Consider the following 18,469-nt stretch of genomic DNA (forward strand, 5'->3'; position numbering starts at 1 on the left):
AGTCATTTTAAGTATAGAATTAAAATTACACTAGAGAAACAGAAAAGGAAAACATTATCATTATATAAACCCCAGGGTCAGAATATTACTACATTATCTGAGATGCAAAACTTTCTCACTTCATCTTTCTCCTCTCTCTATAGCATCCATCCCTCTCTCAGACATCAGATAATCTGGTCATAAGCATCACTTAAACTTCAACTGCTAAATTATAATCTTATAATAAGTTCTTAGGCTATTTGACTTTGCAATTTACTCACTCATCAACTTCTACGGGGCTGTGTCAAATTAGGAAAGAGATGGTGGCTCAGATATGCAACTGGGAGAAGGGTCACTGCCACTTGCATGGGGGAATAGGTATGAGTGAGGTGGTAGGTTTGTTAAATAGCTAGTTTGAAGGAGGCCTGTCCTTGTTGCTGATGGGAGTGTGGGTGATGAGGGGTGGCGGTAGCAGGCAGGCTATATTGAATAACTAGGAGAGGGGTTTGATAAGTTAGTAAGTTTTAAACCTCAGCCATGTTTTCCCACTTTTTAATCATAATTTAAATGTAGTGGCCTGAATTTTCATAAGTGACTAGACTTTTATGTTCTCAACCTGAGACACCTTAAAGGGGCCTAATTTCAGAAGGTGGATGCTCAGAAGTTTCTGAAAACAATACATCTTTTAAAGTGTCTCTACTTTGGTAGCCAAAAATAGAGGTTCTCAAAGTTAATTTTGTAAATTTAGGCCAGCATCTTTTCCTTAATTGCTTAGAGAAGCTATATTTACTATAGCACAAGCATGTGGGAATACACTACAATATTTTTACATAAATCCTGAGGTGATTTTCAGAGTGTTTCTGTTCAAATTTGGTTGCAAAAATAACTCCCACAGAATGTTGCTATAGTGTTTCCAACTGTAGAGTGCTGTGACAGTAAGCAGATAGCAAATAGTCTGTTATGCTTTATAGATTGCAATCATCATACTCCAGTACCAGTTGATGCATCTGTTGGTGTTCATTCTATTTCACATTTGCATTTAAATTCCTATGGAACAAAGATAAGATAAAGAGGAAAACAAATGATGCTTATTTGTTGTTCTATTGAACTCCAACTATAACTTTGAGAGGGAAAACCTCAGGGGGAAAAATCCTATGTATTCTTTACAAAACATCATATGCCCATTCAGTCATTAACAGTCTTCAAAATCCCTGAGGCTTTAGTGAAGACATAAATCAGCAAGGAATAACCCAAAATACATTGAAACACAAGAAAAAAAACATGCACAATATGATTGTAATTTGTGTCAATATTTTTAGTTCACATAGAATACATTATAGTACTGTTCTCCACCATACATACGTTACTGATACATGTAGAAATATTGTCTGCATTTATTTACTTTTAAAATATTGCTCCTTTTCCATCTGTTGTAGTTCTAATGTGTTTTCTCTGTCACAGTGCACAGCATGAACTTGTAATACATTTAGGTATATCTGTCTTACATCCAAGGTAATTCTTCTGGCTGTTATGAACTACCTGGTTTGTGGGAAGCCTGAGAACAGTCCTTCAGGTTAGATCCAATCCACCAACAGATGGATGTGTATACTGTGTAAAATGGTGTGTGTGTGTGTGTGTGTGTGTGTACACCAGTGCAGCAGCTACCCTAAAAAACTAAAATGCCTACATATTGGTGGATGCACACATTATATAGAAGAGCTGGAATGGGCCATTGTTGTGAACATGTCCATCCCTATCGTTGCTTAGGGTTACCATATTTAAAAAATAAAAAAGAGGACACTCCACGGGTCGTAGCCCCGCCCCTTTCCCACCCCTGGCCCCGCCCCTTTCCCACGCCCGGCCCTGCCCCAACTCCACCCTTTCCCCGCCCCTTCCCCAAAGTCCCCGCCCTAACTCCCCCTCCTCCCTCCCAGCCACGCGAAAAGGGCTGCCCAAGTGCTACTGGCTTTACGGTTTGCCGGGCAGCCTCCAGACCCTGTGCCCCCGGCCAGCACTTCCCCAGCGCAGCTGGAACCCGGGAGGGGAAGCGCCCAGCCAGTGGCGCAGGGTCTGGAGGCTGCCCAGCAAACCATGAAGCCGGTAGCACTCGGCCTTCGGGCAGCCCCTATGCCTCCGGACCCTGCGCCCCCAGCCGGGCACGTCTCCTCCCCGGCTCCAGCTGCTCTACTCCTCCCCGGACTCAGACTTCAGCTCTGTTTAAGAGCCAAGCTGCCTGAGCCAGCGCTACTGGCTTCGGGCAGCCCCCTTGCCTCCGGACCCCAGCTGCCGGCCAGGCACTTCTCCTCCCCGGCTCCAGCTGCTCTGCTCCGGCGGCGCAGGGTCCGGAGGCACGGGGAGTGCCCGAAGCCGGTAGCGCTGGCTCGGGCAGCTTGGCTCTTAAACAGAGCCGAAGTCTGAGTCCGGGGAGGAGCAGAGCAGCTGGAGCCGGGGAGGAGAAGTGCCCGGCTGGCGGCTGGGGTCCGAAGGCACGGGGGCTGCCCGAAGGCGGTAGCGCTGGCTCAGGCAGCTTGACTCTTAAACAGAGCCAAAGTCTGAGTCCGGGGAGGAGCAGAGCAGCCACGGGAGAGGAAGTGCCCAGATGGTATTTTTCCCGGACATGTTCGGCTTTTTGGCAATTCCCCCCGGATGGGGGTTTGATTGCCGAAAAGCCGGACATGTCCGGGAAAACCCGGACGTATGGTAACTCTATCATTGCTCATCCTTTTGCTCCCAGCCCTTGCTTCAGAGATGTATTGACCCATAATTAAGGCTGCGAATTGGTCACGGAAGTCATGGATTCTGTGACTTTCTGTGACTTCTGCAGCGGCTGGTGCTGGCTCAGCCCCCAGCACCAGCGAGTTCCCAGGCCACCTCCCCCAGCACCCGCATTGCCCCCGGATCCCTCCCCCCACTCCCCGAGCACCTGAGGCCCCCTGCCCAAGTTTTAGTTAGGGATTTAGAGTAAAAATCATGGACAAGTCACAGACCGTGAATTTTAATTTACTGCCCATGACCTTCCATGGTTTTTACTAAAAATACCCGTGACTAAAACGTAGCCTTACCCATAATTACTAATAGCTCTTATTAATGAGGAAGGGCGTTCTTCTTGGAAGACATGGGTCAGTTATGGGTACATGTTGTATAAGTGCTGCAGGTGGAGAGACAGAAAGCATGATTCTCTTTAAAGTCAGTGAGATTTAATTAGTACTTCTAAGAGGAAGGATGGTCTAGTGATTAAGGTGCTAACCAAGGACTTGGGAGACCTGGGTTCAAGTCCAGACTTCCTGTCTGATGTCAGGAAAGTTATTTAACCTCTTCTTGTCTCAGTTCCTCATCTGTAAAATATGGATAATAGCACAGCGGGAGTGTTGTGAGAATAAATAAATTAAATGTGACATGCTCAAATATGATGACGAGGAGGGTCATATAAGTACCTAGATTGGGTTGGGCAAACTATGGCCTGCAGGCCGGATCTGGCCCGTGAGCCGCTTTAAGCCAGACCGCAAGCCGCACCACACCCCACTCTGGCCGGGGCGCTGGGTCAGGGGCCGCATCACGTGGCCCCCGGAAACCGCGGCATGGCCCCGCTCTAGCTCCTATGCATTCCCATGGGAGCTGCAGGGGCAGTGCCTGCGGATGGGGCAGCGTGCTTCCGCATAGGAGCCAGAGAAGGGACATACCAGTGCTTTCGGGAGCCGCTTGAGGTAAATGCTGCTCAGAGCCTGCACCCCCGAGCTTCTCCAAACTTCTCTTTGCCGCAGCCCGGATCCCCCTCCTGCTCTCCAAACCACTTGATCAATGGGCACCCCGAACCAGAACCTGCACCCCTTCCCACACCCCAACTCCAATTTTGTGAGCATTCATGGCCCACCATACAATTTCTATTCCCCAATGTGGCCCTCGGGCCAAAAGGTTTGCCCACCCCCAACCTAGATAGAGGGCAGGATTTAGCTCTTAAATTTTACCAAACCTAAATAAAGATGCATATATTGTGTTCTCTTTTATAGTATTACATTTTCACTATAATTTAAAACAGCCACCGATTAAAGAGAGAATTAACTTCTTAGGATCTGATTCTTCCACTTTTCATTGCTTGGGCATTGGTTTTTCATGACTGTGAATGGTGTATCTTTTTTTAAATCCAAGATTGCATGTTTTATCAACTCTATGAGTCACAGACTAGAAGCTGTAATCTAAATTCCCATCCATAGATCATAGTTGAGATGGGAAGAGTGATGGCTGAGTGGGTGGATAAGTAACAGCAGGTGTAGGGTGGGGAGAGATAATGACAATATCACAAATCTCACAAATTTTCAAAAAATCATGTTTTAATTAAAGTATACCATGAGTCATCTGTGACTTTTCCCAAAACTTTTTGAGACAGACCCAGCAACTTATTCATTGCTTAATAACTTACCTAAACAATTTAAAAAATGAACATTAATTTTTGACTGAGGACAGTATCTCATGCTCAGAATTAGAAAGTAGATACTGAATCATCTTGATACAAGCTAACATTTTGATAGCAGTCTTTGGGGGGGGCAAGGGTTAATGTAATTGTTGTTAATAAAGCCTCATTCTGAAAATCACAAAATCCTAAAAAGGGGGCAGAATGGATACTGCCTCAGCAGATGACAGTAATATCACTGGATGATATATTATTTATGGGAAATATGAGCCTGTCAAACAACAAGATTTCTATTAGAGAGAACTAGACAAAAGCTTTATCCAGTAATTTTGAAAGTTGAGTGCCAATAAAAGACTCAACATCTGCCCCTTTGCATTGTTTGTGATACCTCAGTACCGAGTGTTACCATCAGTATATCAACAATTACCATTTCAATTGCAAGTATAGGGGGAAAACAGTCTCCTCTCACATACCACTGAGTGGCAACATTTAATGGCTATCACGGCACTTGAAGAAGTGAATGTTGAGTTTCATATGGCACCTACTATACATATCAAATGCTTCCCTATCCCAGCACTGATAATAGAAGTGTCTGTGGATAGTTCATCACACAAGCCTGTATCTCTGGAACACGTAAGTCCACTTTTTGTGCAACTAAGATTGCAACTTCCCAGCAAGCAGACAGTAAATGTAGGCTTTCAGGCTCTCTGCAGGTCACTCTCATTTATTTTATTTTGTCCCTTGTTTGAGAGAACAGCCTCTCCGTTTTGCCATGAATGCCTCAACATCTATGTTGGAACTGTCACAATGCTCCATTTTTGCTGACATTATCTCTTAAATTAAAATGAATACAATCTGATCAAGAATTGCTAACATCACTTTATTCCTATACTCGCAAAGGAAAAAGCAGAATGGTATTTGGCAGATAATTTCCGCTTCAGTGCCTGCTGATGCGTCCTGCTTGAAATGTTTGGTAGTTCCAGTGGGATAAAGCTGGATCTATTTGTAGAAAATGGACAGTCCTCATCATTTCAGATGGAAAATGTGTGTTTATTTTAAAGGAATCTTTCCTCGTGTGCACTGAAGTGCATTACTTTGTACTTGTGAGTCTGCGTGACTGTGAGGGTCAGAAGAGGTTTAATACACAAAAGCACTAGTCTGCTCTAGTGCCAGGTCAGTACACTTGCTTGCTTCCTCTGAGGCCTGTATGTTTGAGCCTGCACTACATTAAGCTAAAACTGAAGTGACTATGTGCTCTTAGTTTAGTAAAGAGTGAACAATGAGGATATTGTAATCTACATATAAGTTGGAACAGTTTTTTGGTTTTTGTTTCGCTTAGATTTCAGGACTGTGATAAAAGGTACTGGGGAGGTACTGATTGAAGTCAGCCTACACCTGAAGGTGACTTGGGAGGCTTTGCAAGATCCAGTGGTGCCAAGAGTTATTAGCACACACTAGTCATATTTTCTTCTTGCAAGAACCTAACATCTTTGGTATTTTGGTAACATCTTGGCTGATTCATCCCTATTCTGAACTCTCCAGATGTAGAGGTGTAGAATATTAACACATACCCCAAAAACGAGGACAAATGTAGATTCCTCTTGACCATCTCAGTCTAGCTTGTGTAGCAGCATTTTTAACATATTAATTTAAATGTTGATAATGGTCATGGATAAGTTCCATGAATGACATCAGTAATCACATACAGTATTTATTATATACTGTCCACTTCTAAATTTTGAGTTTGTAGATCTCCTGGGCATCTTTCTAATGCTTTTGGCAAGCTCTGTTAATGTCAATTCATCCTCTGCAGTTGGAGAGGGGACATTTTTGCATAGATTTTTTTTTTGCAACTGGTTTAGACAAAGCAGTACAAAACTCCATATCATTTCTGCAGTCTGTGCTTCACTGACTTAAATCCTCCCCATTACCCTAATAATTAAGATATTATTCTTTGCAGGTATTAGGGTGTGTCTTGGAGCACTACTTGATGTAAAAGGACTAGTCTGGTTACTATTTTAAATAGCATTTGCACAGATAGTGGGCTAGCCATACAGAAGGATTTAGGATCAGGAATTGTGTAGCAGGAATATTAAAGAAAGTGCAAGTACCCTAAACCTAGCTATAGCTCCTACTTCAAACTCCAGCTTCTCTTATTAAATCTAAGTATAATTCCATTGCTTGTAACAGAACTGCTATTTTATTTTTTTAAGGCTGAAATTATGAAGTCTTAATACTGAACCAGTGCCCATAGCAGCAAATGGCTTGCTTACCCACAACTGTGGAAATAGCTGCGGGAGAGGGTCTGAGAAAGAGGAAGACTCTTTCCATTGTTGAGGTTTCCATTGTTGAGTTTCCTCCAAATTCTTCTGGTGGTGGAGGGTTAAGGTCATCTCCCTTTCCTCTCTAGGAAGTGTGAATACATCTGGCCCCAAACCCTACAGATAGTGAGGAGTGATTCTCTAGAGGCACAGTGTATCTGCATAGCCTAATTCCATTAGAACCATGCTACCAGGACTTTCCCAACCAGCAGCTGCCCCAGGATCCTTATTAATGTGTGTGTCACATTCCGGGGTGCACGAAAAGGCATATTTTGTACAAAGATTATTACAGTAGTGTGTGGGGTGTAAATTCAGGGGTTTTCTCGGTCACAGGTCTCAAGTGGGAGATGGTAGCCATGTAAGTGTCTCACTCCTCCTTTCACACACGAATGGCAAGATCTGTTCTTGAAGAGTCCCTTCTTGTGAGGATCTAGGAACATGATCAGTCCCAAAGTTTTTCCTTTGATGTGGCCAACATCTGTTCTGTATGGGGAGATATTTATGAATATAGCAAGGCTATTCCCTCAGTGTACATCTTCATGACAGAGTTAACTTGGCTCTTATTCAGGTGTTGCCACTAACTCCCCTCCCTTCCACACACAAAACCCTCTTACTCAAGTTTATGGGTGATTTCAACCTGGACTAGTTGGCCTAGCTGGGGAAGTAGGTTAGTTTTAGCCTGGACACCACTTTCATTTAGGATGATAACCCACCCACATTGCAGTGAAGATGCAGGGTATATCACTCAAGTGCTGGTAGTTCTCCAGTGCCTTTCCACAGTTCCTTCTGTGTGTCCAAAAGGAAGCCAGGTTCTCCCACAATTCCCTGGGGAAGAATCAGAGAGAGTTTAAGCTTACCGTAGCACTAAGAACCATGGGATGTGCCCCCTGAAAGTCCTAGTGACACACACACGGGAGTGCAGCACTAATAAGGACAAAGCAACTTGACATGGCTTTGCAGAGTGGCTGTTTACTGCAGAGCTAGGCTAATCTGGGTATTCAGACCCAGGTACTGCTCGCCTGTGTTACCTCTCTAGTGAAGACTGACCTTCAGAGACATGCAGGTATTTATATGGATAATGCCTGTTAACACTAATCTGAATTATGCATGTGCCTGCACTCTTAAATGTGAGAATAGAGCCTAATATTTTTACCAGTCCTTGGGAAATGGAGAAAGAAAATCTCTCCTTTTGTTTCTTTTTCTAACAGTTACATAGTGTTTTCACATGCTGCTCATTACTTGGTTCTGTACAACCGTTGCAAGCAATACACTTGGAAAATCTGACTTCTGGCACAACAAGATTAATGTTGATAATATTTACCAACAGTTTAGGACAGTATGAAAAATCATCTAAAATTATTTCCATATCCCATTTTGATGCAGTGGTGGATCAGAAGCCTTCATTTGTAATTTCTCTAAAATGTGCCTTTTATGAATGGGAAAGAGTAAAAAGTGGCACATCTGTAATTGATTTCAATGAGCTGCCAAAGTTACTTGAACTAACACCAGTGTCTTGTTTCCCATGGTATTTTCATAATTTCATTAATATTTTGGAAAGTGTCTTCAAATGTTGAATTGTGGATTTATTTATTTATTTAAGAAAAAATGTGGGTTGTGTGAAAAGAAAAGAAGAGGATACAATTCTGAGATCTCTTCTAGAAAATAATGCTATTTGTGACTTACTAGAATACAGTACATAAATATGAAGAAGCAAGCTTTTTTTAGTTTAATTGGCTTGGTGAATGTAGTTCAGAGAAGTGAATAACTACAACTCTGGCTCCAAGGACAAGAAAAGATCAAACAACACATCATAAAGAAAATGTAAAATAGAACACAATAGAATAAAACAACAGAATAGGTAATTCTATCACTTAAAGAAAATAGCAGAAAAGAACAATTGCATAGGCCTTTTATGGTGTAAAATCAGAATAGATCAAGTGGCATGTTTTATTAAAAAAGCAGAACGGCTCATTTTTTGATGTTTTTGTGGTTGTTTTTCATTTCTACCTGTCACCATCAGATTTTCCTCTAATTCTTCATAGTCCTCAGTTGCATATAGCGAGCATGAGTTCTCTGGTTGAAAGTACAAAACATTTAATTTGTATTTAATATTTTTGATCCAAAATATTACGGCAGGATAAGACAATAAAATGACAATATATGAAAACAACATAGAGATGGGCTGGAAGGAGAAATGCAGATCCAAACTGCCCTCTGATTTTTAGAAGTTTTGATCCAGAATCTGAATATTGTGGTTTGGGCCCCTCTCTGCAAAAACATAAGTGATCAATGATAAAAGCCAACCAAATCAAACACTGATGAAAATTAAATATTGGCTAAGGGGAAGAAAAGGGAGAATATAAAGATTAAAGAGTAGGGAACCAAAGTCCTTAGTGATACAAACTAAAGGATGTTGAAAAGAAAGATTACGATTCCAGCTTATTCTGAGCAGATAAGTTAAGAAGAAAAGAAGTTCCAAGTCAGAAGCAGCCAGGGTGATGAAGGGGAAAATAGTGATCCACAGCAATGAATGCAGCTAAATTGAAAAGGACAAGAACAGGCATGAGACCTTTGGAGCTAGCCACAAGCATAGCATTAGTTAGGACTGTCTTGGAAAAGGCAGTAGCAGTGAGGTCAGGCCATCACAAGGAGGAAGCATTAAGGAATGCGCTTCCTTCCCACCTTCCATGCAGACTCCGTCACATTCTGCAACTGGTTGTGGCATGAGTTGGAACCACGTTGTTGAGAGCGTCTCTCTCTCTCTCTCTCTCTCTCTCTCTCTGACCTGCAGTGCAATTCAGCAGTGCCTCCAGAAGCTGCTGGCCACCTTGCAAGCAAGTGGGAAGGGAGGTATAAAGGGGAGGAGAAAAGCTATTGTAGCTTGCTTTCCTACTGGGCAGCGAGATCCCAGGCAGGCTGTAAGATGGATGTATCATTGACTCCACCTGGGCCCAATTAGAAAAGGGGATGACTAGCACAGATGTTCCCCTCCTCACCAGTCAGCAAAAGAGTAGTCTCAATGGTGGCTGAGAATGGGAGGATCTGGTCAGACTCCCACCACAACCTTGGGGAAAAAACCTACAGATGAACTGTAATTGGGGTAGGGAAGGAATGAGATCAATATTCTGGAGATGGTGGGGTGAGGAGCAGTGGCATAGAAGCAATTTGTTCTGTATGCGGAAGCATGGAGAGGCTAGACTGGAGCTAGGATAATTGTTTGGAGACAGGAGACTAAAAGGAAATTTTAGGAAACAAAAAGCCAAGTTGTTTTGTATTAATTATTTAAGCAAAGAGTTGGTAGATAAATATTATGGAAATTCAGGTTTGCAAGCATGGATTATGTTAATAGGTGGGTTGGGGGAGACGGGGCTGAGGAAACCTGGTTGGGAGTTATATTATAATTATTTAAATATAGTTATATTTAGTGCTTGTTGGCAGAAAATTCCTTTGGGGATACAATATAATACAATACAACCTCTAGCTCCAGCAAACCTATTGTAGGAACAGGTAGTGTTGTCAAAGTGAATCTTCAGGGGAGATTGGAATGAGGACAGGGGTGGCTTGGCAAACTGGTACTAAGAAGGTGGCGGGTGTGTTGACATGGTGTCTAAGATATGTGAATAACAGGAAGGTATACAAGGAAGCATAGCAAGTTCACATGTAGTGTACTTTTCCTAGACATGGGTGAGGCCTGTGAGATAGGGACTAAAATTAAGCATAATGACTTATGGGTTTACTTACAAAAGATTTTTTTCTTTTTAGAAGACCAGTGATTGTAGGTCATAGTCTACTCTATCCTTCCTGATAATTGCAAAATCCATTACTGTCCCTTTGAGATGTTTTTTATAAAACACTGTATTAAATCTGAATAAAAGCTTAATAAGTAGATTAGTTAGAACAATAGTCCTCACGAGGATGTTTGATTCTGAGCGTAGCTGCTAGAGATAACCCTAAATGCAATTAGGTTTAACTCCCTGTGAGTGTCAAAGGAAGGTAATACCCACAGAGACTTACCAACAAATGACATTATTTTTAAAAAGTGTCTCAACATTTAAATTATTCTTTCCTCTGGGCATCAGTAACAAAACCTTTGTTAAGAATTGTTGGAGAAACAGAGCCTTGGATAACGCACAGTGGAAAATTATTTTTGAAAAATTTGTTTTAGATGTTTCACTTCAAAAAGATGTATGGCTCTGCTTCCATGGGGGAACAGTTTGTTGTCCTCATCTGTAGTCTTTGTAATTGTAAGGATCAAAACTCCCAAGGTGGCCAGAGATAAGGACAAAGACAAAATAGTGATTTCACTAAACATATACAAGTTTATAAAGGCCAATGTGATCCAATGTTGATGATTTTTTCTCTGCTTGTATCTGAAATAAAAACAAAAGCTTTTATTAAACAAAAAATCCCAGATACTAAACTTCATAAATCCAATTCCTATTCTAGCATATAATGTAGCAGACACTGTTAGATTACAAACCACTAAAATTGTTTAATTTTATTATCTATACTGTAGTGTCTGCATCAGAACTATTGCATTGTAATGAGGATTTTGTCATTGATATTCAAAACAAATACACCTCTACCCCGATATAACATGACCCAATATAACACGAATTTGGATATAACGTGGTAAAGCAGTGCTCGGGGGGGGGGGGGGGGGCTGCGCACTCCGGCGGATCAAAGCAAGTTCGATATAACGCGGTTTCACCTATAACGCGGTAAGATTTTTTGGCTCCCGAGGACAGCGTTATATCGGGGTAGAGGTGTAGTCCCAATTACAGCAACAAAAAAACCCACCTTCCCAAACACTTCTAAAATAACCCATTACGTATGTTTGCAGGGTTGTTGTAACTGTGTTTGTTGGTGTGGTCTAAATGCTTTATTGGCACAAGAGGCATAACTCACATATTGCTCGGCTGCTTGTGGGTAGCATGGCCATCCCAAATCCATGCCAATAAAACCTTTATGCCGCAGTACACCATCATGTATATTCTCTCTCTCTCTCTCTGTGGGACATAAATATGATCTTTATCTGTGTAGACTAAATGGACATCCCACTTCTTCCACATGTTCATGCCTAAATTGCGTACACATGTGCATGTGTTTTGCAGGTGCCTATACCTTCACGCACACATTTGAACCTTTGTGAGTTTACAATGGTTAGAAATTTTAAAGTGTGCATGCAAGTGTTTGCACGGTAAAATATATTAGTGAGCACAGATGGCAGCTGAGAAGGGAGTTGGACAAAAACATGGTCCTAAAAGCATATAAAACTGGGCACTCTTTTGCATGTTCAGTAATTTTACACGGCCTATAAAAGGGATGTATTGCCTTGTAGTTTGTTTACCATCTAGAACAGTGATGGGCAACCTGCGGGCCACACACAGCCCGTCAGGGTAATCCGCTGGCGGGCTGCCAGACAATTTGTTTAGATTTGCACAGCTTCCGACAGCTCCTCGTGGCCGCAGTTCACCATTCCTGGCCTATGGAAGCTGCGGGAAGCGGCCACTTCTGTATTTATGTATTTATATTCATGTCTCTCTCTTGATAACAGGGTTACAGATGCTATATAACACCAGGTGTATTCACTAAACAAACCTAATTCAGATCTTTTTTTCCCCTTACATTTTAATACTGCATCTTTTGGGTAATCATTGGTACCACTGAAAAGAACAAATGTGCTATGAATTATGGCTGCTTACCTGTTCTGTGACTGCTAAAAATCAGCTACCAGGATTAATATTCAATAAGAACTCCGCTTTCTAGATTTCTAAATGTCTCCTTAGCTTGACTACATTTTTTGTGGTATTATTCATAGCTTTTTACTTGCAATGGAGTGCCCTTGAAAAATCTACAATATTTTTCTCCCTGCTTCAAAATCAAAAGTCAGTCTCATCAAAGATAAAGCTGAACTGATTAGTCCTGGGCCAGAGTATCTGAAAATGACTTGTTTTGCATCATTTTCACTAGGAGTTCAATTTTTACAGCATATCATACTCAACTGCATGTATGTGGTGCAACAAGGGCACTTAGTGGCCAGTTTACTAATCACACATGCCTGTCTTTTTTGCTATGTGTAATTTCTAAGGATATGTCATGTTCTTTGGAACATTTTTCCACCCCAAAGTCATTACTCTAAGCCTTGAGAGGTTTTATTCTTTCAATCAAGTAGCAGATGTTTCAGTTTAGAAATGCATACCAAGTAAAACAGATCTCTCCTAGTCTTCCTAGAGGTATAACAAATTTCTTTTAATGCCTTCAATACAAGTGAAATAATACTTTTTTCAGTATAATGGCTTTATTCAGTTATCAAACTGAATCACTGTTTGTTTGTTTGTTTGGGATTTTTTTTTTTGCATACCATAAGTGACAATGAGAAGCAAAACGGACATGTTTTCAGTACTGATCCTGAAACTTGTGGGTGCCGGATTGGGACATTAATGAACCATGGCCATAAATTAGTAGGAGCAAGTATCTACAAGATGTTGAATATCTACTGGGAGAGGACCAAATAACCTCACGGTGAAACCCATACAAATTGTGGGCACTTAGACTTTCCAAAAAACAGACCCTATATGAATTACCAGGCTTCTGGCCTCTTCTGAACTTTTGGGTAACTACTTGAAAATTGAGTTTTACTTTACTTTATTTTTGTTGATTAATCACCTACCAAAACTTAGTAATAGTAGTAGTAGTTGCAGTTATTAAATCCTCTGACAGATTCTTCAAGGATCTCGACCTTTCTTGGGAAAATAGAAGTATAATTGTTTTTAAAATGTATACCTTTTTTAATTCAATTTAGATTTTAAATAGTTAAACACATTCAAATGAAAAGTTTTTGATTAGTTTCATTCTAACTGATCCACGATTCAGAGCTGAACATTTCCTTTTCTCCTGCCTTTCCCCCCCCCCTTTAATAGAGATTCTTTTTCTGAAAATGATTATTTTAGCATAGAAACTTTTGGAGAGGCTTTAGAAACCAATTTCTCAGACCATTCAGCTAAAATATGTTATTAGAAATTGATAAACTGTGATATTTGAAACACTTTGGATTTTTTTATTCCAAATCACTGGACTGTGTCTGGTTCAAATTCAGCAGAATGAGCCTGATTGTGTTGATTCTGAATTTAAATCTATGTATGCATCTCAAGTAAATGTAAAAAAAACAAACCTACCTAAACAGTGGAGAGTGTCTCTTGAGATGCATTAGAAAAGGGATCATGAGTAAAAAGTTGAAATTGTGTTTTAAATAGATATAACATGTAACTTACATTATGGTGTACACTATGGTAAAATTGTTTTTCTCAGTGGAGACTGTGCGCATGTATCCAGAGGCAGACTTTGTTCCAATGTGTATTCACTTAAGTCTCAATAACATTTAGGGCCCCATTTGGAGACATGTTAACCTCTGCCTACTCCCACTGATGACAATGGGAGTCGAAGGTATTCAGTACTTGCAGGAATGGGTTCTTACCAGGGGTTACAAATGTTATGCATACCTAAGCCTCTTTACATGTCATTGATCATGTTGTATAAAATTTATAAACCCTCATGTAATTTCTATATGAATAGCATTCTGTTAATTTTTTTTTAAAGTGTATATTTACTGATGGATTGAGGAGCTAATCATTCTGTGATCTTATCCAGCTGTGTTACATCAACAGTGTATGGGGGAATATTAGGGAGAACAAAGAGTTGTCTCTAAAATTTATTTATTTTATTTTATTTAGATTTTCACACACACCTTTCTGAGACATTGAAAGACAGACAGACAGGCTGGCAGCAGCTGGCTGAGACAAAGAACTCTCTAATACGTAAGGTTTTTGTCTTGCTTAACCCGTATTCCCTATAAACGTAGAGTCTGGCTAGTTTGCTTCTGCAGTGATTAGCCTAGCTGTGTTTATATTATGCTTATCAAATATTTTATTTGTGGGATTTTTCTGTGTTTTCTACTGTGTAGTAAATAAACCTGGCTTTTATTTGGATAACTACAGTCTATTAACTGATTCTTAAGCTGGGGTATTTGTTATTGGACTCCTAAGAGAGGAGTGGGTGGTGAAGGAACTGCAATTCCCCCGAGCCAACCAGAGAGCTGGCACAGGCCAGCCATGGGCATAAGGATTGCTGAACAATCTGAGGGATGCCAGGTCTGGTATTACACAGAGCTAAGGAAAGACACCATAATATCTGTACCCGTAGTTTATTTACAAAGGTGGATGCGTATATTTTTGCTCATTAGTGGAAGTTTGCATGTACTGTAGATAATGCTTCAGAGATTTTGCAGTCCACCTTTTTAATGAGAGATTTTGAGATACCTGTGTTCATCTTTTGCCTTGACTGAATTTTTTTTTTATCTAAACAGTTTCAAATCCAGACAGTAGCTCTTAGTGCAACATTAAGCTCTTTATCTTAGATATCCCATATAACACAATCAGAATTTTTGTAAAAAATTACCTCAGTGACAGACAAGTTTGTTAAAGTATATAACTGTATCATTCCTCTCCATCCCCACAGCAAGATAGATAAAATCACTTGGCAAAAGGGAGGCGTGTGAAAAAAATATTGTGGCATTCTTTTATTAACAGAAAACTTTAATAGTTGATTAAACATATGAAGATCTTAGATCCAAGTGCTTCTTGGTGTGATTTTCTATCTAAATAAAGATTCAATAAACCCCTTTCCCCTGATATCTCTTAAATACTAAGCGTTGTTTTCATTCATTGGATATGTCCAGTTGCATTAACCTTAGATCTTAGTCAATATGTTCCATTGTGCCCTTACTAATTTCCCAAGAGCCATTTCTGATAAAGCCTTATGCCCTCAAGGCTGCAATTTCTGTTTTATGTATGAACTGGCTGTTCAGATGAAAGATGCTTCCTATTACACTATTCTGCTTTCCTTGTCTTACAGCCATCATCATCTTTGTGACGTGTGTTCAGTTAGACCCTTATTCAGCAAAGCATTTAAGCAGGTTCCCAAGGGCTTTGCTGAATCAGAGCCCTAAAAGGAAATAATATCCTAAATTCTGATCTTTAAACATTTGATAGGGTTGTTTTTCTTCTTTTTGTTTTTCTGATGTACTCTCTTCTTTAACATTCATTTGATTACTCCTGGAGTCTTGCAAACAATCTTAGATATGATTAGGTTGTGCTATGCAAGCATATCTAGCAATAGTAATAGACTGATCAAGAATTCCAGGATAGGGTCCTATTTTGTTTTGCCTGTCTAGGGCCAGATCATGTCAAATGCTGAATACCAATGACTCCTACAAATTGCTGACTGACTTCAACCTTCTTTGTAGTCAGTGGGAGTTGAGGGTGCTCCAAAAATCTTGGGATACTTACAGCATCTCATAGGATCAGGCCCTTAAAAATCAGTCCAGATTTACAGTGAGAGAGAATTTGTTAGCCACAGGAATTACATTCCCATGATAGAGGTCTATAATACAGAAATCAGGCCCAGTGTGTAGCTAGTAGCTACTTAAAAAAGGATAAATTGTATAAAGATTAGAAATGATCTGTTATCTCTCTCTGCATTTCTGAAGTGCCCATGACCATAGTATCTTGGCTAGTGATCTAGCTACCGATGAAATCAAGGGAGTTACACTAGCGATGAGTTTGGCTGAAATAGTATATCACTGAATTGCAATACTAATAATAGCAATATTTGAGTGCGTCCTGCAGAATCCATTGATGCCTATCTTATGGGCTCTCTGCAAGGCCTTTCTCTCTGGGTCACTTTATCTATGAATACTGTCTTCTTCCTATCCTTTCTTTTTTTGAATTATATTGTGTTTCGTTGCCCATTTTGTTTAGCTTTCCCTATGAGCCTGACCCCACGTCCCACTGGAAATAGTTGGATTTATATATTGTTTCATATTGTGCAGCATTCCATGCATTCAGTGATGTAGAAATGAATGAAATAGAATCTAGTGGTAAATATTAATATTAAATATATAGTATGTTTTTACCGCAGTTTTAATTCTTATTTATGGTCTGCTGTAACTGGGAAAAAATATAAAAATGTAAACAGATGGCAAAGAAATGGAAAGAAAGTAATTGTTTCTTGGGGACTTTTCTGCATGTGGAATCATTTCTACATATAGGGTTTGGCATAGCTTGTAGAAGAATGTATTGCATATTGTGTACTGTAATTGTTACAAGAAAAGAGTGAGCTTATACATACAGATGTTGTCACTGGTAACAGTGGTAGTTTAATCTATTATGTTTATTATTCAGAGAAGGAATTAGGACCAAGACTCAGCTTTATCTCTACTCTTTTAAAAACAAAATGTCATGGGGTCTTTAACATCCATCTGATACTGCCAAAAACTGACAGATGGCACCAACTTTGGTTTAAAGTGTCATCTGGATGAGGATACATCCAAATAGTGCTGTAACCCTATTAGTGCACATGGTGTGTTAGCTTTCCAGGAGCCTTTGTTTTAGTGTGAGTGAAGTCCTCAGCTTTTCATTTGAGAGGTGCCCAGTTCACACCAGTGCTTGCTAAGTATGTGAATTGTTTGCAGTATACTGACTAAATGTGAGATACTCTGATACATTCAGTATGTGCCAAGGAGCAAGATGTCTTTACTGCTCACCAAAACATTCAGCAAGAGATAATCAGAGGAAGGGCAGCTAACTGCTGAGCCTAGGTACTGTAGTGATGGGCACTTTGGAAATGTAGTTAGAAAGATATCATTCAGATCTGCCTTACAGATGAGAGTGCAGTAGTAGCATGTTCGGTCATGTTCATACTGAACTTTATTTTATAAGATTCCGAGCACCCTAAGTGTCAGTGTGCTCCATGGTCCATGTTCAAAATCTGGCTGGACTGAGCCCATGAAAATCACCCCAAGTCTTTTACATTTTCTGCCTATCAAACAGCAGATTACTGTAGTTTTAAAACTAACTAGGGTGACCAGATGTCCCGATTTTATAGGGACAGTCCCGATATTTGGGACTTTGTCTTATAATGGTGCCTATTACCCACCACTTCCTGTCCCAATTTTTCACACTTGCTATCTGGTCACCCTAAAAATAACTCACCGAGGCATCCTTCTTGAGGATCATGCTGGTGGTGATGTGTGTGTTCTGGCTCCATATGCCTGGCCACCAGTGTGTGGAACTTGCTGCCTGTGGATGATCTGTCTCAAGCCTTCCCCTTTTTAAAGAAATTAATGAAGGCACTTCTTATTTATTTTTTGTTTTAGAGGGGTTGTCCTCTCCCTCAATAGGGCTATCCTTTCTAATGATGCTTCATGGCTTTAGCATTTTAGTCCTTTTGTTTTTAATGTATTCTGTTCGTACTGTTTTATTTTGTGTATTGTTATATTTTAGTTATGTAGGACAATATTTAACACCATGACCATCTTTTTTTAATTATTATTATTATTAAATTGTTATAGTCTTGAAATGTCAAGGAGGCACTCAGATCTGATATGTGTTTGCTGGATTATAAAACTAGCATAACAGATTTTATTCTCCCAATACTTTCTTCTTTTTACCTAAAGCCCAGTGGCACAGGATGGCCAAAACCATTACTTGTCTATCAGGCTGATATGCAATTTATATTTATCAATTTTGAAAATGGTGAAGTTGGTTAAAGCTCTCCTCCATGTTTAAACCATGTAACCCAAGCTCTCACAATATCAGGTTAATTTTTAGATAAGCATTATGTTCTTGGATAATTTCTCAGTTACATTAGGCCAGTACTTCTCCCCCCTCCCAGGGATTCCACAGGAAAAAGAGGACATGCA

General features: G+C 40.2%; 1 protein-coding gene across 1 annotated transcript in view; it reads left to right on the forward strand.

The window, feature by feature from the left end:
* Positions 1-18,469, forward strand: part of TENM2 (teneurin transmembrane protein 2) — a 550,767-nt gene that overhangs the window by 59,270 nt on the left and 473,028 nt on the right. Inside the window, exon 2 of the mRNA XM_034778437.1 lies at positions 14,442-14,525. Coding sequence (XP_034634328.1) covers positions 14,442-14,525 — 84 coding nt within the window. The remainder of the gene's footprint in view (positions 1-14,441; positions 14,526-18,469) is intronic.

The sequence above is a fragment of the Trachemys scripta genome, chromosome 8 (genome assembly GCF_013100865.1).
Source record: "Trachemys scripta elegans isolate TJP31775 chromosome 8, CAS_Tse_1.0, whole genome shotgun sequence".
Lineage (NCBI taxonomy): Eukaryota > Metazoa > Chordata > Testudines > Emydidae > Trachemys > Trachemys scripta.